Source organism: Anser brachyrhynchus (genome assembly GCF_964034855.1).
Source record: "Anser brachyrhynchus genome assembly, chromosome: 5".
NCBI lineage: Eukaryota > Metazoa > Chordata > Aves > Anseriformes > Anatidae > Anser > Anser brachyrhynchus.
This window is the reverse complement of record NC_137699.1, coordinates 26102817-26128894: the sequence shown is the minus strand read 5'-3', so window position 1 is coordinate 26128894 and position 26078 is coordinate 26102817. Positions and strand designations below refer to the sequence as shown.

The 26078-nt window shown below is 35.4% G+C and overlaps 1 protein-coding gene across 2 annotated transcripts in view; it reads right to left on the bottom strand.

The window, feature by feature from the left end:
• Positions 1 to 3691: 3691 nt before the first annotated feature.
• The window catches only part of SPRED1 (sprouty related EVH1 domain containing 1), a 57094-nt gene continuing 34707 nt past the window's right edge, over positions 3692 to 26078 (bottom strand). The window contains exons 3-6 of one of the 2 annotated variants that reach the window (XM_080594799.1): positions 19969 to 20137; positions 18649 to 18698; positions 10429 to 10587; positions 3692 to 5461 (exon numbers count right to left, since the gene is read on the bottom strand). In XM_080594799.1, coding sequence (XP_080450925.1) covers positions 4802 to 5461; positions 10429 to 10587; positions 18649 to 18698; positions 19969 to 20137 — 1038 coding nt within the window. In that variant the 3' untranslated portion in view covers positions 3692 to 4801. The remainder of the gene's footprint in view (positions 5462 to 10428; positions 10588 to 18648; positions 18699 to 19968; positions 20138 to 26078) is intronic. The other variant, XM_080594800.1, reaches the window with a different exon arrangement.

Below are 26078 nucleotides of genomic sequence, written 5' to 3'. Positions count from 1 at the left end.
GGAAGCTTGAAGAGATGATTTATATAAAGGAATCTTGACCTGCATAGCATGAAGGCAAGAACAAGCCAAGAACATGCACTGCTGGAGACACAAAGCAAGGACATTTTTGTATAAAACATTGTAGCAACTCTTATAAACAGTTCTTACAGTGAAAGATGTGAGACCTTGAAGGTAATACAGTATTTAGGTTTGATCAATCTTAAAAATCAGAAAATGATCTGATTTTGTTTAACCAGTAAATAGAATACTATGGCAAAATGTTACCTGCATTGAAATTGTTTTATTCTGTTCTTGAGCTGCAACGCTCGACTTCATATGCACTGTTCTCAGTAATCCCAACACAGAATGGAAAAACATCAACTGTTTCATTTCAAGATAGTTTTAATTAGGTGATTACAGGGAAAAAAAACATTTAAACAATTTTTATGGTGTTATCTGCTATGTCAACTTACAAGGATATGATGTAACAAACCAGTTACAAATTTAAAGGCATATTTACATTATATACTCAAAGTAATAAGCTATATTCATGTACATAAAAGAAACACCTATGGGATGAGTTAACTAAATTGTACATCATTTAGTAGAAAGAAATAGCAGTTGAGGTTTAATGGAAGCAATATACACATGAGGCACTTTGAGGTCATTAGGGTGGAAAGCAAATGGCACCAAGCAAAAAGAAAAATTCTGTACAGATTATACCTCAGCTTTGATCATGAAGGCTTCTTCTCCATCAAATGCATTTACTTCTTGAACTAATCATGAAGTTTGCAATTAAGATAAGCTTTCAGAAAAAAAAAAAAATACAAAAGAAACAGAAACAAAGCTTCCTCACCCCTCAAACCCACCCCTCCTATTCATCACTGCACCAAAGGAAATGGAAATTTTATCCACGCAGCTGCTAGACTAAGGGTACCATAAGGCATCTTTTAAAAATTATTTTGTTGCCAGCCATCACCTTGATTTTTGTTTTATTAAGATGAATGTATCACTGTACTGGCTGCATACTGTGCCACAAGCTCTGAAAAGATTTAAAGTCTAATTTGAACCTGTGCATTATTTACGTGGGAGTTGAACATTACCCTCCAGGTACACATGAACAGACCATTCTAAAAGAGAACACATCTGAAGTGGGAATGTTATATTCCAACATGCAAAATTAAGACATCCTTCAAAACACCTGTTTCCTTAGAGGCAATTGGTTAAGCCTGCCTAGAACATCCCTTACATAAGCTTTAGAAAGGCATCTGAGTTTTATACCATCATTTGCTGCTATTTACTAAGTGGTTACCATAGAAATTGTAGATTATTTTCAGAATATTGCTTTAATCTTGCACACAGCTGTAGGTGTACCCTCATAACTACTGAATTGCATGTGCAAGTGCACAGACACACCTGTGCATATTCAAACTTAATTCACATCACAAAGCAAAAAGCCAGATTTCTTCTGCATGAATATCCATATGCCTTCACTTGCTACTGGAAAGAACTCCAGGAGAAAGTAAAACTCTTACATCTGCTGACAGAACCCAAAGAATTTTCGTTTCATTCCTGATTTTTAGGCTCTTATGTAATAGATTTAAAATAGTTACAACAGCCTAACGACATATTATTAAATCATTTTTACTTTCAATTAACACTAACAGTAAAGTTTCAGAGAAAATTTAATAGGAACGATGAAATAACGAATCCCTGAAAGATTCCAGGATACTATTTTGTAAATTCATAGTTATAAGCTCAAAAATAAGTTGTGCTGCACCAACAGCCTGTTAAATTACCTCGCAATCAGAGCTTGTGCCTGGATAAAGCCTGAATGTTTCTCCGCCAGTAGATGGTGCACGAGTGCCGCTGTCATTTGACTTCTTCCTTCACTTCCTTTCAAGAGGAAATATTTAATTTTCATGGTAACCGAGGCTTGCAGTAAGCACGGGACTTAATATGCAATGATGGTTTCCCAAGGCTTAGGTCTCCCTTCCAAGCAACACAATGCTCTGCTACTACACGCCTGACGAGCTACAGTTCTGATGTCCAGGGAGAGGGGAGGAGTAAGGGTTGGGGAAGGCAGTTCTCTTTTCCCAAACGTTTAAGAAAGTAGTTCATAAGAGGAAAAATAAATTTTACTTGCTGTCAAAAACAAAAGATGCATGGATTTAAGAGCCAGTTCTGGGCTGGGTTTGCTGTATGTCCACTTTTCATTACCCTTCTCACACCTGCAAACATGGATAAGATCCCTAACACCAGAAAAAGAAGGAAGTATGTGTGCATCATTCTAAAACCAACCCTTCTGTAGCTGTATTTTTGCACTTTTCTTCACTGATCTTAAAAAAAAAAAGCAGACTGCAAATTCCATCACAAGAAGGAAAAGTGAACAAGACATTTCATTAACTTTTTTTTTTTTAGATGGATCAAGCCTTTAAAGAGGAAGGCAAAAGATGAAAACATTTTAGCAGCGAAGTGGTTAAAAATGTAAGATGAAAATATTAATGCACACACTAATAAAAATATTAAAGCATATATGTCATATAAAATACAGTACAGGACCAGGAGTTTCACTATGTTGTATAGTGCTCAGAGGAAATTTTTAAACTAATTTCTTTCTGAATTATATACAGAATAGGATTCTACAGCATTTACCTATATACAGCCAGCAAGTTCTTTTCTTAGGTTGTTCATACCTCTCTTCACTTTGAGTTAGGAACCTAGCACTTACAAATATTCAATTTCCCTCATTCACAAGAAAGACATTACCACTTTTTTTTTTTTTTTTTTTTTAAGTTAACAGTCTATTCCAGGCAACCAAGTTAAGCTGAAAATGTGTGAAGCATGAAAATCAACCAGAGTAGCAGCTTTCAAATATATAAACAGTAAAAACCAAGACTGCTGCTACAGCGTCATATTCTTGGACTTAATTCATCCAATCTTAATACAAAACTAGAAGCTCTTTCGTAACTTCTACAGTTATCAATATATGTTTCTTCTTTTCAATGTGAAATAATACTTCGAGATGATCTATGTACACAATGTGGTTGATTCAGGCTGTAATATAAATATAAATGTTTTCTTTTAAAAAGTATCTTACAGACAGATGATATACACTTGCTTCTTTTACTTCTGGGCTACAAAGGAAAATTCAGGGCACTGATACATGCAGAACAAAAAGCTACAGAAAATATACTGAAAATGCATAGGAAGTGAGAAAAGTTAGTCATGTGAATCTTTTTTTTTTTTTTTTGGAATTTAACAAGAAGGGTACTCTGAGGACAACCTGCCCACTCCTGCCATGATAGCAAATAGGCACTTTCCCTAATGAATGATTTTTAGTGTTTCACATATCTTCAATGAGAAGTAACTGTTTCTTACTTCATGACAGCAAAACACGAAATGTTCTTAAAAAATCTCTAAGGGTTAATTGGTTAATTCTTATTTGAAAGTTAAATAGTAAATACAAAGCCATAACAAATGTCGTGCACAATATCACATGTGCATACACACACGTGCACGCGCACACACACTCTCTCACCCCCTTCCCACTCCCCAGCCTCCCTCCAATTTCAATTAAGTTCACTCCATTTTTGCCTGGGCTGTAATTTATTTCTCAAGTCTTCTGTTGTCTTTTGTTGTTGTTCAAATAAACAGTAGTTTTGTTCAAGTAAGAAAAAGTTGCAGTTCAAAATAATGAAAACAATTTCAATTTTGTTATTAATCTTGTTTTAATCATAGTACTTGATAAACAGCTGAACAGGATCCTAGTTTAACAGAAGGATAAACAAGAACACTGATGACAACTCGTTACAACTGTCTTAATGTACCTTTTGCTTAATGAACATCTGTATATGTAATAAAAGTATTTTTGGAGGACACCCCAAAAGAAAACAACTTGCTGGTTGAGCAACAGAAACAGCTTCCTTTTTGCTATTATGTTGAAATCAAAGTCATTTATATATAAAAATAAATGTTATGTTCTAACAAGAACATTTTAGACAATTACATCTGTGCTTAACAAAAAATATTGGTCACTCAAGACTAGAATAATTAATATTTTAGAGGTTTTTAGATTATCAGAACGTATGGATACAACTCAACACAAACTGTAGCTGAAGGGAAACAGGACTGAAAATATCGATTTGTCCATCTGGAATAAAAATGCAACTAAATTAACTAATTAAATATTTAAAATACTACCATGGAATGTGACAGTAGATATGGTCCATACCTACTAGATCAGAGGGAAGGGAAGTATAACATGTAATAATTCGTACCTTACACATTTAGTTAAATATAAACATTTGTTATTTATACATAAAGTCGCTTCCAAAAAACTATTAATAAGTGATTTAGTTGCACTTAAAATCGGTTTCATTTCTCATTTGCTGAGTATTAACTTTTCTTAATCTTTAATCAACTGTCACTAGTGCACTTTTAGTTAAAATTTCCCCTCAGGTAAGTTTTAATCCTTTTAAAAGAGCCCCCTCACCTAAACCATGAATGTACAAAGTGGCAAAAGTTAATCCCTTTTAGTATAATCATAGTTTATATACTCATTTTATAGCCAATAATAAGAACAGGCTTTCCTTTGCAAAATCTCCTTCACAACTTGCAACAAATGCCACGCGCTTAAAGGAAATAGGCATGGCTAGCACTTGTAAAATGCCAAGGTCTGACAAGTCTCCTTGCTTCTTCCACATCAAGCATCTCTTACATGAAAGAAGACTCCCTTCAGCTTGCCAAAAAGCTTCTACAAATCCAAGTTAGATGCTTCCTGGAAACAAAGATTTTCAGCTCTGTTTGGCACAAGACTGATTCATCCTGCAGCTTTATGCTTCCCTCCACAGCACCCACATACCTCACCGCAGTGATGGCATGCTCTCAAGGGGAGGTAGCAGCACATACACGGAGCAATGAATGACAGCGCTACCAGTGCTAACCAGCGTAAGCAGAACTTGTCATCACTAGTGTCACATGAGCAAGGATCAGAGAAATCTCCTTCAGAGTCTGACATGCAGTGATACAGCATGCTCTCTGCGCAAAGCATGCAACTAACTTGGTAGATACATCTTTTAATAGGATCTGGAGCATCTTGACATTTTCCTCTGCCGTTATCTTCATGATTAAACCTTTCCTGGCAGTATATACAGCGGGAGCGCTCACCATCCTCTTTTCTTCTTTTCGAGTTTTTAAATTTTGATGAGGAAGGCTGAGTTTTAAATACCACAGAACTCTTTGAGTCTTTCAGGGAATTCAGCTTAGTTCCATCCCCACATGGGTATAAATAGTCAGATTTTTTACTGTCTGATTTAGAAAATGGTATATTTGAGTCTGCATCATCCCTCTCCAGGTCGTTCTTCCACATGTCAGGATGCCTGTAGTCTGCATAACGACGTATCAAAATATCACGAGGGTTTATTCTTACGATTTCATCTTCATCCTGAAAGCTAACGTGTCTGATGGACTTCGGTGGGACCTGAAACAGCAAAGACAAGATTAGTTTACTACAGCGAAGTTCTAGATTCATGTCCACCTACGATGTAAAAATTGGAGTGCAGGATTTTTTCCTTGCGTCATGAAGATAAGTTTTTCAGTTTATTTTCTTGCCAGTACAATTTACAGACTTCCCCATGATATTGGCACCATGAGGTTTCATATTCCTTCCTGACTTTTTACTCTGGATATTCTGGCATCCACATAAAATTTGATGCTGTTCTTTTTATTAAGCTCAAAATTTGGGTTTTAACATCTTACAGTAGCAATTAATTCCACAGATCAATGGTGCCTTATGTGGCTTTGCTGGTTTCGTGTGTCAGTGACAATCTTTAGGATTAACTCCCTGACACATTCATGTTGAGTTGCTCATGCTATCTAAGGAGAAGCTTTCCTTAGCCTTTATTCCTACTCTGAATTTTCAAACTTCCCCTAGTTTTGCTACTATAGTAGCAAATATAGGTTACTATAGCTGTAGTCTAGACTTTGCCATATGAAGAATAATATTCTGTAAGGTTCAGTAGTATGATCAGACAAGTTTCTTGTCCACAACAAGTGGCTTCTAAATGCATCTCACCCTTACATACAAACACATAACAATACTTTACTGAGATTGGTTAGTTTAGGACACCAGCGGACAAAGGATTAAGTACTTTTAAAATTCTCAACTTGTAAGGAACTGATGATAATTTAAGACTTTTTACCTTAATGGACAAGTAACAAGGAATGTGCTAAACATATACAAAGCAAACAACAGAGATAAGAGAGTTCTTGTTTATTCTGTCTCACAATGAAAGGGCAAGGGGGTATGAAAAAGTTTTTGAAGGTGATAAATTTGAAACATCAGAATTGAAATACTGCAGATCTTAGATACAAACGTAAGATAGCAGACTGCCATGGAATGTCACTGAAATCACATTACAAGTAACTTCTAAGAAAATGTGCAAACAACAACAAATAGGATAAAAATTTAGCACATGTATGGAAGGAGCTTCTGAAAACAGCAGATAGTCCAGCAAAACAGCAAAAGTCTCAGTATGTCCCAGTATGCTTGCCTTACAGACAGGCAATTATTTTCCTACACTGTAGGGCTATTATAATCAGAGCCAGAATATAACTGAGCTTTAAGTCTAATTCTGCCTTTTTTTTTTCCTCCTGTCAAGTGCACAGTCTGCAAAACATCTCACAGAAAAGACTGAAAAGCACTCCCTAACCCATTGGCCTGAAAAATTCTCCCAGATTCAGGAATTACTTGGGAACACATCTTTGGCATCCATATCATAGCTTTATTAGTGCTGATGAACTTAACGAGAATTAGCATGTCCCTAATCTGCTGCAGTGTGAAACAAAGTGTTACTGAAGATGATGTTTTAAGTTTACACTTCAGTTTCACTTTGCATGTGTCCATGCTCCTACTGCATGGAAGTCTGCATGTCTCAATGTTGCGGTAGACAGCAGAAGAGGACGGAATAGCTTCTTAAAATATTCTTACGTAATCAGAAGTTGGCATATCTGTAGCCTGCTCTAACCACCACTTCCCTGCTTGGTAATCCTTGTGTGATATACATCAATTACAGAACTGTGATTAGAGCTGCTTTGCCCTATGAGCTTCAACTGCAGTACGCTAACAAGAACAATTTTTGTCTTGGCTCCAAGCCGCTTAGTTGCATTTCCATGAGATCTAGAGGATACGGTGTGAAGAAAGGCCATATCCTATTCAGCTGACATCACTGCTTGTCCTTATTTTCCCAGGCTCTGATGCAAGCTGGACAACCCTTTACTTATAAAAACAGACTGCTTCCAAACTCTTTGTTTTCAAAAATGAGAAAGAGTTATTGATCCTAAAACAATAGGCTATCTATGAATAATTGCCTTTTCTGAACCATTAACAGCATAAATTTAAGGGGAAAAAAGCATCAAAAATGTCATTGCATATGTTACAAGCACAAAGGATCCTTCCCCACTACTCAAACAGAGCACTAAGCATGCATGTAAGATAGTAAATGAATTGTTTAAATGAAAAAATAAAAAAAGAAATCCACCCTAGACCTCCCATTTCCCAGACATTATATAGCCGTTAAAGATCACTACAAATACCAACAACTCTGAAATCTGATCCTTCCTCAATCTTTACTTGTTTGAGCATAACACATAACCAGAACTTATTTCTTTTAAATCTCCAGCCAAACACCTACTAAAATGCTTAAGGTTTGACATATTACAACTGTATGTAGGCAACTGATAACAAGAAATCATTAATTAAGGAAGGAAGTGACAAATGCTGGAAAACTTGTGATAATGCAGGAAAAATTTTGGAAGAGCTTTATTTATAAAATACTTACACATTGGGTATTTACTGGGATCTATCTGAAAGCATAGGATACGTAAACTTACAAACTATATGAAGCCCAGATTTCTTTTGGCACAACTACCAGCAAAATTCAATGAAAATAACAAACCTAGTCCTCTAGATGTTCACAATAGTATCTCAGTACAGGTGCAAACTGTGTAACAGCTGAAGCAGGAAGTGAGGAAGAATATTATAGCCAAACTCCACAGAGTTTGGAAATCAGGGAGAAAATTGTTGTTGACATGGCTGAACTTACTAGTACTACACCTTACTTGAAGGGTTTCGCCTTTACACAAGGCATGGACACTTGCTCAGTACTGCAGCCTTCACTGAGTTCCCTCAAACAAATGGATGCACCTGACTGCTCTAGTTGAAACTCTACAATACAAGGACAACAGCAGCTGAATATAACATAGCAAAGCACAAAATTTAACTGAAACACACACCCAAAGATGAGGAGCTGAAGGACTTAGGTATTGTTATTATTTTTTTTTTTTAAATAACATCACTACAAGAAGGACATTGAAGTACTGGAGTGTGTCCAAAGAAGGGCAGTGAAGCTGGTGAAAGGTCTAGAGAACAAGTTTTATGAGGAAGCAGCTGAGGAAGCTGGGGTTGTTTAGCTTGGAGAAGAGAAGGCTCAAGGGAGACCTTATTGTACTTTACAATTACCTTAAAGGCAGTTGTAGCGAGGTGGGGAAATCAGGCTCTTCTCCCAAGCACTGAGTGATAAGATGAGGGGAAATGGCCTCAGGTTGTGCCAGGGGAGGTTTAGGTTGGATGTTAGAAGAAATTCCTTTACAGAAAGGGTTGTGTGGCATCGGAATAGGCTGCCCAGGGTAGTGGTTGAGTCACCATCCCTGGAGGTCTTCAAGAAACGCGTAGATGTAGAACTTAATAGCATGGTTTAGTGGTGGACTTGTCAGTACTAGGTTAAAAGTTGGACTAGGGGATCTCAGAGGTCTTTTCCAACCCGACTGATTCTATGATTCTTACAGTATTACAGGAAAGGATTTGAACGGTCATTAATCACTTCTTTAGTTTCAGCATGTACTATTTGATTTACAAGCACAGTAAGTGTTCAGATCTATTTATAGCTAATTGAAACAAAAATTGGTATTTACCTCAAAATCTGCTGTGCCACATGGTCACATGCACGGAGCTCAGCAGAGAGCGCAGTGTGTGCATGTACAGACTGTGAGGTTCTGTTGACTTGCCTATGTTCTAATGTACACTACAGGGCTATGCAAAAAGCATGGTATGTTTTATATCACAGCTTAAATTATTTCCTCACTAGCTTATTCTATATGTGCTCTTAGAACATACATGCTGTTTAAGCTAATGCACTTTTCTTTGCAATGCAATGAAGACTAACAGCATATACATCACTAGTTAGCGCAGCCAATATGTATTAGTTATGATAACCTCATCATCCATCTTGCTCAAAGAAATTCTTAAATTCTCTTTGCAAGTAAACGGGAAGAGGGAGGAATACTTATCTTGACAAACAGAACAAGCAAACATATGAAGTGACATACAGAAGATAATTGGCACAGATCAACAATAAAAATTCATAATTTTAAACTTTCATTAGTTCTCCAGATAAGACTGTTTCTTCTGCATAATAAGGCAGTTAGAAAGCAGCTGATACAAGACTTTAATACAATCCTATCTTTCTTTGCAAGAATGACCCAGCACACAAAAAAGTGTTTTTTCAAAGTGCAGAAATATTTTCTGATGAAGTGCTCACAACTACTTGAACTTTCATTCTGCTTTGACATGTGATATTAAGCTCCTTCTAAAAGCTTCCCAATCTGTTTGCTTCTAAGCATTAGACCCTCAAATTACTAGTTATCTCTCTCACTAGTAAGTCTACCTCTACACTCTACCAAAATGATCGGTTCTGTGAGAAGAAGGCAAAAGGTATATTGTTAAAGAAAAAGTTGCAACATTGCCTTTATGATCTCAGGTCATATAAACATGACTTCTTTTCAAAAATGTCAGTACATCAGCCTTCTTCAAGTTAGTGGTCTTTCCTCTTTTAAGAATGTCTGCTAACTGCTTAATACCTTTCATGCATAACCAATCCACACTTTTTCCTTCTGTACTAACACTGAATATTTTAGTTTAATAGGCAGTTAGAGAGCATAAACAAAGTTTCACTAAAAATATGCCTCACTGTGTAATGCACCCTACATACCCACTTTCAAGATACTTTAAAATATTTCTAACCAAAACACTATCATTAGTATACACATAACTGAGATTGAGTCCATGGCCAGTTTACATTTTCTAAACAAATTTAAATAACTGCTCAAAGCTGCAAATACAGAAGTCTGTAATACAGACATTTGACTTTGAATAAAGTGGAGGACTTTTTCATGTAGTCTGCCACAGGTAAATACCTTCACAAAGCACTACCTCTGCCATAATAATGCTGTCATGTTTCAGCTGCAAAGCTCATATTGATCACTTCAGGAAGTCCAGACTATAATACTACAAACAGGGATTTAGAATGAAAATGCTTTTTTGTCAGAAACTGCATCCACTGCCAGTAGTACAGCAAGCAAAGTAAGAATTGCTTCTGTTGGTGGTCTTACCTGGTTAGGCTGGCTAGGAAAACAGGCTCTCCTGGTGTTGAAATCCTCAAATGCTGAAGGCCTTAAATTTGAACTGTTGTAAGGTTCACTGGTTACTACAGTTTCGTGTTGGAAAAGGTGATCTTTCATTAATGAACCTGATGTGTTTTCTTGAGTACTCTAGAATACAAAAGAACACTCCTGAAATGATTTTGCATTTACACAAAAAGTGTACCAAACCCACCAAGTTCATGTATAAAAGCATTAACATTCTACACAGTTTGTTAGAAGCATTTAACAGTTTTTTAATACATTTTTAAGTACATATAAATGCGCAAGTACTTTCTTAACGATGAGTCAGCCTTGGAAGCTGAGAGTTGACTCTCTGCAGAGCATACACAGCTTGGGGGTTAAAGACACAGGCCTTTAACTCGCTTGCCAAATCAGACATGAGGAACGTCTTTAAGGTAGGGGGGGTTAAGCCCAGGCCCTGAGACGATGCTTTCTCTAGCTACCCACCAGGCTGACAGTATTTACAAATACAGAACTGGAGGAAAACAATTCTGAGACTAATAAGGCTAAAGCTAGTCAGACCTTTTAATAAATTAAAAAGCAATACTGCTTAACAGATCAGCTGGAAAGGAACAGAAAGTCAATTTTAGCATATACTGTCTCAATTAAAATATCTAATTACAGCAAGTGTGTATTAAACAACTAATGGCTGTCTTTTTGAAATTAAGGTTATATCAGGCAGTTTGATACAAACATGAGACCATGTGGCAGTGTATAATGAGATATCTACAGGACGTATGCCACTCAGAATGAGGAAGAGGAAGTATGTTTGGGTGGAACATGGGCTTGTAAGATGATCCAATTTTCTGAAAATAACAGAAAAACAAACACTTCATTCTTTAAGCTAACTGCCTGGGATATACTTAGGATACAGTGGAGCATGTTGATATAAACCCCATTAGGTTGCCAAAAATGTTTTGTTGTACAATGTTGTTTGCATTGAAAGACACTGTAAAGTTAACTGTCTGTCATAATCATGATAGCATTGAAAAAACTCTGGCATCATCCCACTTCCAGCAATAAGAGTTTCAGTTTTAGTATAAGGATTTCTTAATAAGGATTTGTACAAGGATTTTGTATCAAGAAAACATGAATTGTGCAAACAACAAAAAAATACTGCAGAAAACTACCGAGGAAGAGGCAAACCTGAAATTTTGGCAGGTTAAATACTAATACTGAATTGTTAGTCTTTGTTTATCAAAATCCTTAAGGAACTTATTCTGAGATCGCATTAGCACCTGATGTAGATAAAAGCCCTATGCATCAAATACTACATCTGGATTAAGTTGAAGCAGCTGCTCTGCTGCTAACACTTAGAAGAAAATCATCTCATCGCTAAGAATGTATATAATGTTCAGAAGCACTGAGCGGAAAAAATTAAAATTGAGTACTTAATTAATGATCAGCTTTAATTAATACCAGTGAACATCTAGCCCATGAAAGGAAAGACAGTAGTTCAATGAGGTCAAAGTTCAGCTGAAAAATGAAGACTGAAAACTCCAAAAAGAAGCACTTTTTGCAGGTCCTTGAGCATGACAACACTACTAAGCAATCAACCCTGTATTTTCTGGTCAAATACTGCTGGGAAAGGAGTACAAAACAACGTTAAAATGACTGGCAAGAGTTAGATTTCAAGGAAGTATGCTTATTTTAAGAGCAAAAAAGCATCAAATATTAGTGCAATATCAAACATCTTGCCAGCAGGATGTACTCCTGCAGGTACATTGCCCAACGACATAAAAAGCTTCCAAAACATTGTTTCAAACCACAGGAGACCTGCATTCAGAATGAAGAAGAAATGCCTACAACTATTTTTGGTTTGAGCAATGTTATAAATGCTTACAAGCAGAAACTATTTAAGCTAGAAACACACTTAACAGCTAGAAGGCATTTTACAGAAACCACAGTAAAAAGCACTACCTAACCTACAAGTTGAGTTCCCTTAGAGCTATTATCAATTTGAGTGGTCTAGCGTGAAGGATGAAGGAGGTGCAAAAACTGCTACTCCTTCCTTCCCAGGGAAAAAACAGATACTTGCCCACATGCCAATCATTATCCCTGGGTGAGCTGTGCAATGAACAATTCAATTCATTGTTCAAAAAAGAACAATGCACAGCTTACCGGCCTGGGCACTGCAGGTAAGTGAATATGGCCTAACTTCCGATATTTAACAAAAATGAAAAGCGAGTAGGTTATTGACCATCTTTAGCCTATAAATATTCATTATGCAGAACTACAGAAATGCTAGATGAATATCCCAAACTCTGTGTTTTTAATCAAAGTGATAGTTTAGACACAGCTAAAGCACATTTACTAGTATCAAAAAGGCTTTATTTGGACGGACACTTTCTGCTCCAATACGATGTTTTATGACCAGGTTATAAACACCTGAAAACCCGTATTTATAACGGAAATACTGATGACCTGACAGAAGAGGCCCTAGAAACAAAAATGCTATTGTATTGGAAATGCATTCAAGTGAAAAGCAAATGTGAAGTTTTTCACAAGAACTAAACTTGGTATATTAAATATACGGAGTATTACACACAAACACAGATGCACGCATTCCCTTTTTCTACTGTCCAAAGCAATTACACCGCCCACATTCAATATCCTTTAACCACAGCCTGCAAAGTACAGTACTGGCATAGGTTATTCAGTATCATCTGTAAAGTAACCTACGCCAGTTTTTAATGCACAACGGAAATCTGGTTTGCTCCCAGCTGCTGGTATAATAATTACTGTCCTATGGTTGCTAAGAGATACTCTGAATTTTTTTCCAAGACTACTAAAACATTTCTGTGCGCACAGGCAAAAGGATGCTGGGTAAAGCAATAAAATGACTCCAGCTGTAGCTCTCCAGCAGAATTCAAAGCCAGATGACAGCTGTAGAGAAAATGAAAACCAGACTGAGCTTCTCTTCTTCTTCAAGTTCTCTCTCCTTACTTCTCCCAGTTTGCCAGAGTTAAATCTGGGAGAGAATTCAACATTGTTCTGCAAACATTGTTAAAAATGTTCTGCTCTAAGTAAGTTTAATGATTACACAGAAGGATGTATGAGAGACCACATTTCCGCTGCATCCCAGCTCTTGTTTTTACTTCCCATGAGGCTTGAAAATCTGCTGTTTGATGCTAACCAACACAAGAAGAGTTTACATTTTTGTCTGTAACTTTTAATTGTGAATAAATGATACAGGTTTCAAAGACATTTGAATAATATCTTTCTGCTTTAGCTACTTCTAAGATGGAGCAATTACTTCCATAGTTGGCAAAGAAATGCTATTACAAGCAGGTATGTATTTCTGACATGGACTGAGATATTACATAGATTAATCTGAATGTTTTATGCAGTTTAAAGTTAAAAAAAATAAAAATATGGCATTTGACATATTTCTTCCAAGTCTGTCCTACCTGAACATATAAAGCATACTAGTAGGGTTTCCAAGGGAGAAGCTAATAAATTAAGACACAAAGTGTAACTGAGGAAATAACAGAGGGAGGGAGATGTAAACAGGCTGTTATAGATACTGGCAAGAAAAAAAGAAATACCTCTTTTTTGAATACTACACCACAAAAAGGTCTAATAAACCTAAATAATTTTAGCTCCTATATTATTAGGTATTTAGCTCCTATATTAGGTTGATAATAAGTTAATATTACTTTTACTTCCAGGAATTACACCTGGTAAAATAATGTACATTGAATATTGCTAATCTTTAGTGCTCAATCACATAGTATGTTTTTCTCCGTACAAACAATAATGTCAAGTGTAAGTTATTTCAGATTTCCTTACAAATTATAATGTCAAATTATATTTGTAAAATAAAACTTGTTCAAACCTTTGCTTACAGACAGAATAAATCAAATGCTCACTAAAATAGTTTATTTGCAAAGAGGCACATGAACCATTTAGGTCTTTCTCGCCTGCACCCAAACCACTGAAGTTGTGTTTAATTTACAGGACTTTTCCCATTCGTATTGGCAAAAACATCAATGTACCTATTTCTGAAAGCCAATCTTTTTCTTTTCTTTTTTCTTTTTTTTAAATAACCCACAAACTTATAATTTATAAGCCTTCAGTTTTCTTCTGCCAGTAGTAAGAAACTCATGAGCTTAAGTGCTTCATTTCATTTTTATTACTTCAGAACTGTTAAAACGCTGATAGCCTCTAAATAACACCAATGTCTGAATCAACAAACTGACAAGACTCAACTGCTGTATTTATCAGTTCTCAAAAGTAAGACTTCTGCATTCTAGTTTCCAAAACCTACATAAAAATATTTTTAAATACACGAACTCTAGATTTCATTTACTTAGATTTACTTCTAAGAAAAAACCACCAATCCTGATTTTTTTGTTTTGTTTTGTTAAGCTAGATCAGATTTAGAGTGAGAAGTTTGTATTTGGTAGAGGACAAGAATCTGAGCCAATCTCTAAGCAAACAAGCAAACTGACTTAAACAAGCTGCTTGTCTACTGCATTCAAAATAGCTGGTTTTATACCAAAAAAAATCCAAGCCTCCTACCAAAACAAATTCCCAGTGTATGTTTCCATATAAATACATATACATTTGCAATATTTATTTACAAACACTGCAGGAAGTCAGACAGCTCTGCATTAGCTTAGCTTACTTGTGTGTTTCTATTTCAAATTAATCTAGTAGAACTATGAACGAGGCTTCTTTAATGACATGAACAATTCTTACATAGTATGTTCATTAAATAACTAAAAGTAATTTTCATCATTTAAGCAATCTTTAAAAGCAAGCATGAACAGCTTAAATGATTTTTTTTTAAATACTAACTTTTAACATTATTTGTTAACATATCTATGAAGCTACAATGAAACCGTCTTCTTAAAAGACAGATTTGATCTTCATTAAAAAGGATGCTTTCTCTGTGAGACTGTATTTCAAGTACATAAAGTCTAGTAAGCCGAGGTCCAACAGCATGAGCAAAACACTAGCCTAGAAAGTGCAAGACAGGAGTTCAATCTTTTGATATACATTTAAGAGTTGCACATACAAGTTTTGATCAACCCGTATTTCTACCTGCTATATCTACAAGATGCGATAATACCTACTACAGGTAGGTATTGAGGTAACAGCAATTTGCCTGACTAGATCAGAAAGCTATGCGTTTTGATCTTATTTGGATCATTTCCTTTCCTTTCTGTAGCACAGATTATAACTGGCCAGTAAAATAATTAATGAAGTCTGTTTTGCTTTATTCATCACTAATCGTTTTGGTTTTTAAAAAACAAAACCGACAAAAAACAAACAAAAAACACAAACCGCTGCTAATGAAATTTATGTAGAGTTAATACTATATCCATATTTCAAATGTATGCACTAAATATAGGATTCCTAGAACAACATAGGCAAAACACCTTGACAGCAGATGATCTAACTGATTAAGGACCAATTAAAAATAAAGTTTTCAAACATACCTCAATGACATATTGGGGACTTTATTTACCACGCTAACTGATGAAGTACAAATGAAACTGAAGAATACCAATAGATACGACAGTTACTACAGGGAGTAAACTGAAATAAATCCATAAACCAAGATGCTATGAAAAGTAAGCATGAAATAACCCTTTTCTCTTTCTGAGAAGAATACATTCTGATGTTTTAAAAACATTAAGTAGGCATAAGCTCCACTGTTTGATCTTTCGTACTTCATTCCTCAGAGGTAACAAATGGCAGTTATGGAATATTGTACTGATGAAACATTAGTGTACATGAGGGCAGCTGGGATGCTTACATGCAGGTGTAAACCTCTAACCTTCTGCCCACACTCTAAAATGTCCTTCCATAAATATACTTCAAAACTTTTAGTAGGACTTTTAATCAAAACTACTATTAGATACTTGGGAGAACAGCTTATAGAATAAAAGGGAAAAAAAGAGATCATTATGCCTTTAAACTATTTGCGTGTGTATATACATATGTATATATGTGGCGATGGAACAAGTCATGCTCCCCAATACGTAAGTTAAACCAAATGGTCTTACCAGTCTTTCAAGTAAACAAATTTATATACACACACACACACACATATATACAAATTTATACGCATGCACACATACACACATATAGTGGAGTAAGTTCCACTTGCAAGAGAATCATTCTTGGAAGAAGAAGGGGATTAATCACTGGGCAGAATATGTCCACTATTTAGTATTTCCCAGGATTTTGTTCTTGATGACTAGACCTGTATTTTGTAACTAAAAGTCTATGCTGACATTCATAACCCCATAATTATGGATTAGTTATCAATACATAAACTTTATTTAGATGAAGCACAGCTAAACCAGGGAGGATTCAGCCTCCCTTGTATTTCTCCCCTTTCTCTCCCCCTTCCCTTCTGGTACTGTAGTAGGAAAGCAATTCTAGTATTGTTTGTTTCACTTTGGTATGCAGAGATATGGTAAAAGCAATTGGCTAGCTTCTTTGCCTCTAGAAAACAGGTAATTCTTATCTACCCAGAGCATGAATCCACAATGAGGCAACGCATGTTGTGGTAAAGTTTTGAAATATGTTTTCCTGTATAGAATGTGACAGAGATAGTTTTACCAGCACTTTACACCAAACTGGACTGTACCCATAAGTACATATAATAGATGTTGTAAATTAAATTAACTTTTTTCCACTTTTCTGAAACCAAACTTTGTAAACATATGAAATCACAGATATTGGCTTCAATTTTGGCATCCTTATATAAAAACATTGTAACTAGGCAGCATAATCAAGAGGTAATTAGTTGCCTCTAATCTCATTAGGCCTGTAGAAATTGCTCAATGATTAATCTTGGCAATAAAGCATGTTTAAACAAGTCTTTTAAAGCTTATTAAGGATAGCATTAACTTTGGCCCACATTCCTCCACCCTGTCAAGAACTCATTCTTACTGTAAATCCAAAATATCCAATTTTAAAGCAATTTTAAATGCCGTAAGATAAAGCACTGCAAATAAAGAGGAACAACAGGTGGTTGAGTGGCCAACTCTTACACAAAGAAATTTCTTCCACCATAAAACAGAAGGAAATCAAGAGACACTTCTGCATTGCTACTGCATTGCAGCATCCTTTCAAAATACTCCACTGCCTCATATAACAATTTGATTCTTCAAAATAGGTTGCTAATTTTCTTGATTTTGTGTTGCAGGGGTTCTACACTGCATCTATCCATACTGATAAAGAATTCAATATTACATAAATGACAAAACTCCTTTCCTCAAGAAACCTCTTGGGAATATTATCAGTTTTCTGAAAATTCACTAAGACCCCTGAGCCCACTTGTTTCTCCATCAGCTTCACATTAATTTAAGTATCTTCAGTCTAAGAAGTCAGTGTTTGTGTAAATAAAGAAAAGGCTTTCTCTGAAACTATGAACAGGGAAGACAAGATTACAGGCACACACAAACAAGTAGCTTTTACTCAGTTGCATTACAGCTATTTACTGCATATATATGTCTACAATATTTGTTTATATTACTAGCTTTTTAGTTACACATGCATGTTACCAGGCAGTGCTGCAGCATTTGATATGGTATTTGTGTAAAGTATCGTAACTCTAAAGCATAATGGGTGGTAAGTTATCAACTCTCCTGCTATTATGACCTCTAGAAATCAAATAGTGCAAATAAGGATCTGTAAAAAATTTCAATCTCAGCAAGTGACTACTTTATCTTCAGTGATTTTTTTTTTAAATATTATCTGAACTTCTGCTCTTGTTTAGACTAGATTCCTCTACCATTATCTAAGCATCTTTTCAACCCCAATCATTCAGTGTTGGAAGTGTATATCGCTACAGAGCGTAACCTAGGAAAACAAGCAGGATGTGCCTGTAAAAGAAAAAGAAGATTCTGATCCCTCAAGCTAGTCTGAATAAAAACGATTTTCTCTTTACTCCAAAGATGACATAACCTAGAAGATGCATTTTAAACTGAAACTCACGATCGTTAATCATTCTATTGATTAAATATTGACTTCTTAGTTTAGGACAGATAATAACATGAATCTTCTAGATCACTGTTCTGGAACTTATTTCATTAAATTTAATATGGCTGTTGCTCTTATTTGCTTAGTCACACTAATTAAAAAAATCATTCAAACATTTTATTCAAAAAATAACTGTATGATTAATATAAAAACTAAAATACTCACTTGAAAGCAGTCTTCTGCCACTTCAACATCATTTTGGGAAGGTGGATAGCCTAGAAAAAAGGTTAAAAAATGAAATGGAAAAAGTTATTCTTTTATTTACTGTATACTGCTTTCAGAATTGACACCATTCTTCAATATCTAACTATGATAAATAGGCTTGTTTACTTTTTTAACCAGAAGATCATCGTATTTCAAGTTGATTTTAGTAAGTATTATTAATTACTATTTTCTGTGATTTTATTACTAAATATTCCTAGCCACACTCCTATCTTCTTCACACCATTCTTACGAAGGATTTTCAAAGAGTCATTGTAAGTCTGAAGGAAGGGAATATATCCTTGTTAATGCAGCATTATGAAAATTAAAGGCAGATATATTTGGTTAGCATGAATACATGTCGTGCTATGTTCTTTTGCTATAAATCAGCAGAAATAGCAACTGTGAGACCCTAAGACAGAAAAGGAGTCAGTGTCTCATTATTTCTCTTGCAGGGATCAGCACAATTCAAAGTCATTCTAATATGACAAAAAGCATTTTCCTTCAAAAACACATTTCACCCTTTGCTAATATGGTAACATACATTAAAGCCCCCCTAAATTCACTGCACAATTTTTTTTTTTTCACACAAGCCTGAAAGACATGTTTTTTCCACTCAGTGGATACCTGTTCTCTGCAATTCCTCTCTCCCCCCATCTAACACTATATATGAAAAATATATTTTGAAAATATACATCTCAAAATTGAGGCATTAAAAGCTTCAATTTGTTCACTAGCTTCCATGAGGTCAGTGAAGCTCTAGAGCCAATTAGGCATATCATTATTAGAGAAAATTTTTCTATGGTCCCATCTAAATCTGTCCTCAGAGCTACTGTGTCAACTGTTAGTACACAAATTCAACTATGAACTGAAATTATCAGTAGATAAAAAGAGATTTCAAAAGGTCTCAAGTCATTCAGTTTTATAGTTTAAGAACACTGAAGCTGTAAACAAGCTTCTGAGAACATGCAAGTAAGACACTAACACTCCAGCTTCCTCCATTTCATCACCTCTAAAAAAAATAAAAATAAGGCAATCCTTTTTTATGTAGAGATGTTTTGGGAATTACCTCAGTACTTTTTGTGAAACAATTTAAGATGCTTGGATAAATGGTACTTTCAAAATGCCAGAAATACTATTTAAAAACTGTTACAATCTCAATATGTTATTGATCAATCCACATCTTTAAATACTGTTGGCACTGAATCAAAGGACTTTGCATAGCATCATCTCCATTATTTAACACAAGAAAAACCATCAATGCCCCTTCATCTGAATACATGCCTTGAGAAATATCCTCTACTGCTCTCCGAATACCTCTATCAAATGCTCTTGCATCAGCAGGACTCTGAAATGTGAGGCCAAACTTCTTGTCATCAATCTTCCAGTGGTAAAAAGTTGGAGTAACTTTGTTGTAAACGAGGTCCTTCTTCAACGTGCATTCCAAGACCACCTTCCAGAAACAAGACAGAAGGAAAAGGTATCACTGACTAATACAGCAAATTTGAGAACAAAAATGTAGCCTTCATGAATTACCTGAAAACATGCATCAAAAGAGCAGATAAAAGCCTCTGTTTAAATTTCTTCCTATTACAAGGATGTAATTTTAACTTAGTTGCCATTATGGCCAAATTATGCCCTAACAGCTACTGATAGGACAGTATGGGTTAGGGACACTGTGTACTGAGCAAATCTTCCCAGCCTCTGAGGTTTCTCATACCTGCAACAAGCACTTGTGTCAGTACACGCTTACTAGAAGCTCAGCAAATGAAATAAACCTCACCTTGAAAAAAAACATTAGCGTGCTAATATCTAGTACTACTGGGAGTTTTATCTGTATACTTATTCTACACATTTTTTGAGTGCTGAACTAACTTTATGCTGGTTTCAAGGCAGTTTTCTTAAAGAAAGGCAGAAAGAGAAAATACAGGAGAATGGTATTAAAACTGAAATTAATCAAACTACAAGCTTCTTGACTGTATTACTGTCTGTACTTAAATAAATGTATTTATGGTTCATTTTCAACTATAAGGGAAATAGTTATTAATAACAACACACAATTATTTGGCTACAAAACCATTACAGGTATACATACACAATGTTATCAAGCTAAGTCACAGGCTTCATATCTTTTCACCACTATATTAACTGATTTTTTTACATATATTTGCATATTCAATTTACTTCAAAAATTATTAAATGTAATATTGATGCATTGAATGTTTCTTGATACATAATCTGAGATAAACAAGAAAGTCTGAAGGGACGTGCATTGATCTGTTCCTGTATCACTAGGTGTAGTTAAATGCACTGCAAGATAACCTGTATCTCTACATTCTATTAGGTTTTGAAAACCTACACTCGGAGTGGAGCAAGGAATTTTAACATTTTATCATTTCTACATTAAAAATTAATATTCTGAAAATACAGTTAATTTTGTTATGTGCGGAGCTTTCTTTTGGATGGAAAAATGCAAGATTTCTTATGACGTGGGAAAATTAAGTTAATTAAAAACATAATAGAAAAATCTCTAAGTTAAAAAAAAAAATCTGTCTGTACTTATTCTTACATATCCTTTGCATTCTTCCTCTCCTTTCCTTGTCTATTTATTACATAGGCAAGTATTTTTTTTTCCTCCTGCTCTTCATTAGTTATTCCCCCTAAACTGCAGCCCACTGCTAATCATCTCCTCTCAAGTTTTACTGCCTCTTAACCCTGTCTCTAGAAGGATGGCATTCTTTCCACACATACAAACCCTTTCAGCATTAAAATCTTTTTTTCCTCAACTCTGAGTTCTATACGTGTGTGTATATATATATATATATATTTATTTACTGCCTAAAAATTCCCTACAAGGTACTGCAGCAACAAAAATCATTCTGCAGTTCTACGGTGTACTAGCTGATCATTCTTTGTTATTTTTTGATGATTTTAATCTTGCCTCCTCCAAAAAGAAAAGCAGTTCAAAATGAAGACTTCTCACACCATCACATTTTCTTGATCTGTGATCACTTTGGGGAGATCTCTGCTATATTAGACACCAACTATTTTCACACTATATACTGCATGCAGTTTCATCCAAAATCAGTAAACAGTACTACAAGGCTGATTTTTTAGTATCTCAATGAACACCTGCTCCTGCAGGAGTTAATACAGATTTCTTTACACTGAAAACACTTATCTGGAAGATAAATATTTTTACAAGATACTAGCACTGAAGATAAACTAATGGAGTAGAACTTTAGAGGGTATGATTTGCAAACCAAACCAAACAATCCCCGCCACCCCCCAAACAAAAACCCAACCTACACAACATTGTAGGAAACAATCATTAACAAAACAAGTAAGCAGCCTATACACCAGCATAATTATTTCAGCCTTATTTAAGGAAACAATGAATTTGACAGGATAGGACAACACTGATTTTACAGCACTAGAGATGTATGAAAACATATCAGTTAATACCGTAGATGTATGTTGAAAGGGGAAAAAACACTTGCATCAAAAGCTGCAATTTTCTGAGTTCTCGAATATCCCAAACTCCACTTATTTTTTACTACACTTTTTTTATTTATGGTTGTGGTCTCTCCAGATTGTACGTGAAGAGAGTATCATACAGAGAGTAGTATCGTGCTTTCCCGCGTGGCTACTAAAATCTGTTTTCCTAAACCTTTTTAAGTAGACCACCCCTAAGATTTTCAGTGATAGCCACAAGGAAAATCTGTGAAATTGTGAACTAAATGAATACGACTAAAAATAATTGCATTTCTTAATAAACAAGTCTACTGTTCTGACAGTTCTCTTCACTTGGAGAGTTAATATAAGACTTCCATGCCAGTATGAAGCAGGCATCTCAGCATTCATTGGGAGATATAGAATTCTCAAACTCATGATTGCAAACTCCGGAAGCATGCAACTGCAAAAAAAACCTCAATTCCCAGAGCATATGTAGTACTGTGTACCTATTTACTACTATTTAATGTGAAAATCCTCTGTTAATATAGCATCCAGATCTCATTAAGTGCAACACTAATAAGTTCATAATTATTCAAACACACTTGCCTGCTGTATGTTTCTTTCCTCACCTCTACAAGCCACATTCTTCAAAGGTATTAAATCTACTTGACTTGTATAGACAAATTTCTCAAAAATCAGAAATCTTACAATTCCAAGACAAGTGTTTTCAAACAAATTTGAGATGAATATTCAAGGTATTGGCATCATTATCTTGTTTTGGAAACAAATATGAGAAAAACTTACATTTGATTGAAATTTCTATTCTGGTAACAGACCCTATAACTGAGCATCTCTATAAACTGGAGTCAGTTAGCGTTTTACTGGTTTCTAGTGTTCTACACAGCTTACAACATTACATCCAGATAGTTTCACAGTTTCTCATTTACAGACCAAACCTAGAAACACATAAGCATATTGTTTTTGATCATATTTTTGAATACTTTTACTGCTACATAGAATCAAAGACTTTTCTCCAGTCTTGGGACCAAGCAGCATGACCTGACCATATTACTGTTACAAAGCATATGCCCTCAGTGCCACCATGACCCCATGACAATTATTTTTCTATGCATGCTTTTTTCCCCCAATTCAGAAAGATATGAGGACTGTACTACAGCTATCAGAATCAATCTTTTACTTTTTTAATTGGTGTTGAAGTTTGAAATGAAGTAATTCAACAAGCAGATTTTTAGAACAGAATAGCATTTATATTCAGTTTCAGCTTTGCATCTTTCCATTTACACAATTACTTGCTGTTCAAAAGAAAGATTTTAAACTTAGACTTGCCACCCTGACTGGTGATCCAAAAATGTACTAGCCACATTCTTCAGTAAAAGCTTGCATAGGAAAGGACTGAAGAAGAACATAAAGGTACAACAAGAAACTGTTAGACTTTGTTTCAGAACGTAAGATTCCCAAAGTCTAAAAACCTGTAAGTGTAATGTATGTTTAACACTCTTGCCATTAAGACAGAAGTGAGCTACTGTAAACACAGTAAAACAGAGCAGCAGAGTGACCAGGTTAGAAGGGAGTGCAATTGTTCCCAGCAGACTGGCTGGAGCCAGATCTAGGAAGGTGGGTATAATAAAGGAGGAAACGTGTAATTATGTCAAGGGTATTTTGTGAAGACTTTGCATTCCAACACAGATCTAAACAACCTGGGTAAACCAGCAGGGAGCATTCCCTCTTATAAATTAATTCAGTGGTGCCACCACTTTGATTTCCTTCTTGGTTGATAAGAATGCTTTTTGTCAACCTAGGAGATGTTTTAAATAGCTACATACTGCACAATTTTTTTTATGTTCTGCATGCAATCTGAAGTTTGTTCATAACGTTGCTGATAGTAACCTAACTCTCAGGTATATAAAGAAATGATGAGAAAAACCCCAGGGCAACTGCAATGAGGTACTTTAGTATTTTGATGTTCAGTCCCAAAGTATATGATTTATATAACGATGACTAAGATCTACAGTCTTAATTAGATGCCCACATATGCTAAAACATATATGAAGAGATTTGGCACTTTAGAATGGAATTGCAATTGTCAGTAGCATCAGATGCAGTACTTGGAGAGGAAGCAACTAAGGACAGTTTACAAGAAAAAGTAAGAGAAAAACTCTCTCATTCTTTTTGAACATATCCATTGAAGAAGTAGCTAGATACCTTAATCTATTACCTTACGTATGGATTTTTTTTTTTTGCTTTGGAATAAATTCTTTCTTCAACATGTAGGCTTGAACAGTAATATTGTTTGTATTACTGTTCATGTTATACTGTATATATATTGTCCATGTACCTTAGGTAAAAGCCATAGATCTGACTGTATTTGCTGAGGTATTTCAAAACCCATGTTTCCCCATCTCACAGAAAAAGTGCCCACATTTCCATGCTACAGTAGTTTTGTGGTCTATTTTTTTTATTATTTTTTCCAGGATAAGGGAATTTCTACACCTTTTCTGGAAGCTGGGGCAGCTCACAAAAGAAAGACCTGCTGGTCAGAGTAAATCAAAATGTAATCCACTTAAAAAGGTATTTTAACAGTGTATAATGTGACTGAAGAGGAGAAAAAAGACCATCTGTAAGGATTAGCTTTTTTCCTTTTTTTTGGTGTTAATCCATTGAAGTATTTTCAGAAATGCCTGTGTGTATCTTTAAAAAGACATATTGAACAAACAATTACATTTCATCTTCTTGGTGTTTTCCTTGTATTGCATAACATAATCGTCTACTGTCAAATCTATTTGGACTAGAAAACCAGTTGTTTGGCTTCATTAAGAAAAGGTTATAAGCTGTGCTTTAAAAGTGAATCCACAGGAATATCACTAAGAACAAATGTAGGACCATTATCTACACAGAAAATAAAGAGCAGAACGTTTTTTAGAATCGATGACCTGATCCTTATCTAACAAAATTTCTCTTCCTGTCCCTGCTATGGGGGAGGAATCTGCAAACATATTTATACTAATATGGACTGGATTTTGGACAGGAAGATGAGCAGACACATTTAAGCCTTCTGCCAGAAGCGGAAACGAAACAAGGCTTGCCCAGGGGAATTGGGAGAGAGAACACAAACAGATCAGGACACTGATGGCTACAACATTTTCATATGCATGCTGGAGAAACTTTAAATCAGCCTTCAGTTCTGAGCATTTTATTACCTTAGATTCTGAAGGCAAGCAGTGAATGTTGAAAGTATCAGGAATTAAGAGAAAATTGTCAAGTACTTCTAAATGCAATTAAGCTGCTCAAAAACAGCTTTAATACAGCTAAAAAAAGTTCTAAAGGGAACTACTGCAAAGTGAGGAAGGAACTGCAGGTGCACATAGCTGTGCGGGAACACAGGGTACTCTGCTAATAGCACTACGCCTCGCTGAAACAACTGAGTCAGCAGAATTTCTATTTATATGCTCTCTTCCTACAGTAGTCACAGTCAAGGCAGAAAACTCAGCAGTCCTGCCTCAAGGGAGAAATTGGTATGCTTGAGAAGAATCAGCAGCATGGCGTAGAGAAGTAATTCTACCTTTTAGGCTTACACAGCTTAAGTTTAGGGAGTTGTAAATTATTGGCAGAAAACAGTAAGCCTTTGATAGAAGTCATTGAGATAGAGATTTTGTGCTTTCCCCACTTAGTTTCCACAGTAAGACTTTCCCTTCAAAAATGTATTGGCATACAAGCAACCCAGCAAATGTTAGCCAATTCCATCTTCCATAGGTCTGCAGGTAGCAACAGCTGATACTCTACACCAGTTTTCCTTTTGTGAGGCTGACTTTCATGGTGCTATTTAAGACAAGTTTGTTACAGCTGTTTACTGTAGCTGATAAATTAATACTGTCTATGTATTTGTCAAACCAGATTAATTTTTGGACCTGCTAACTTCA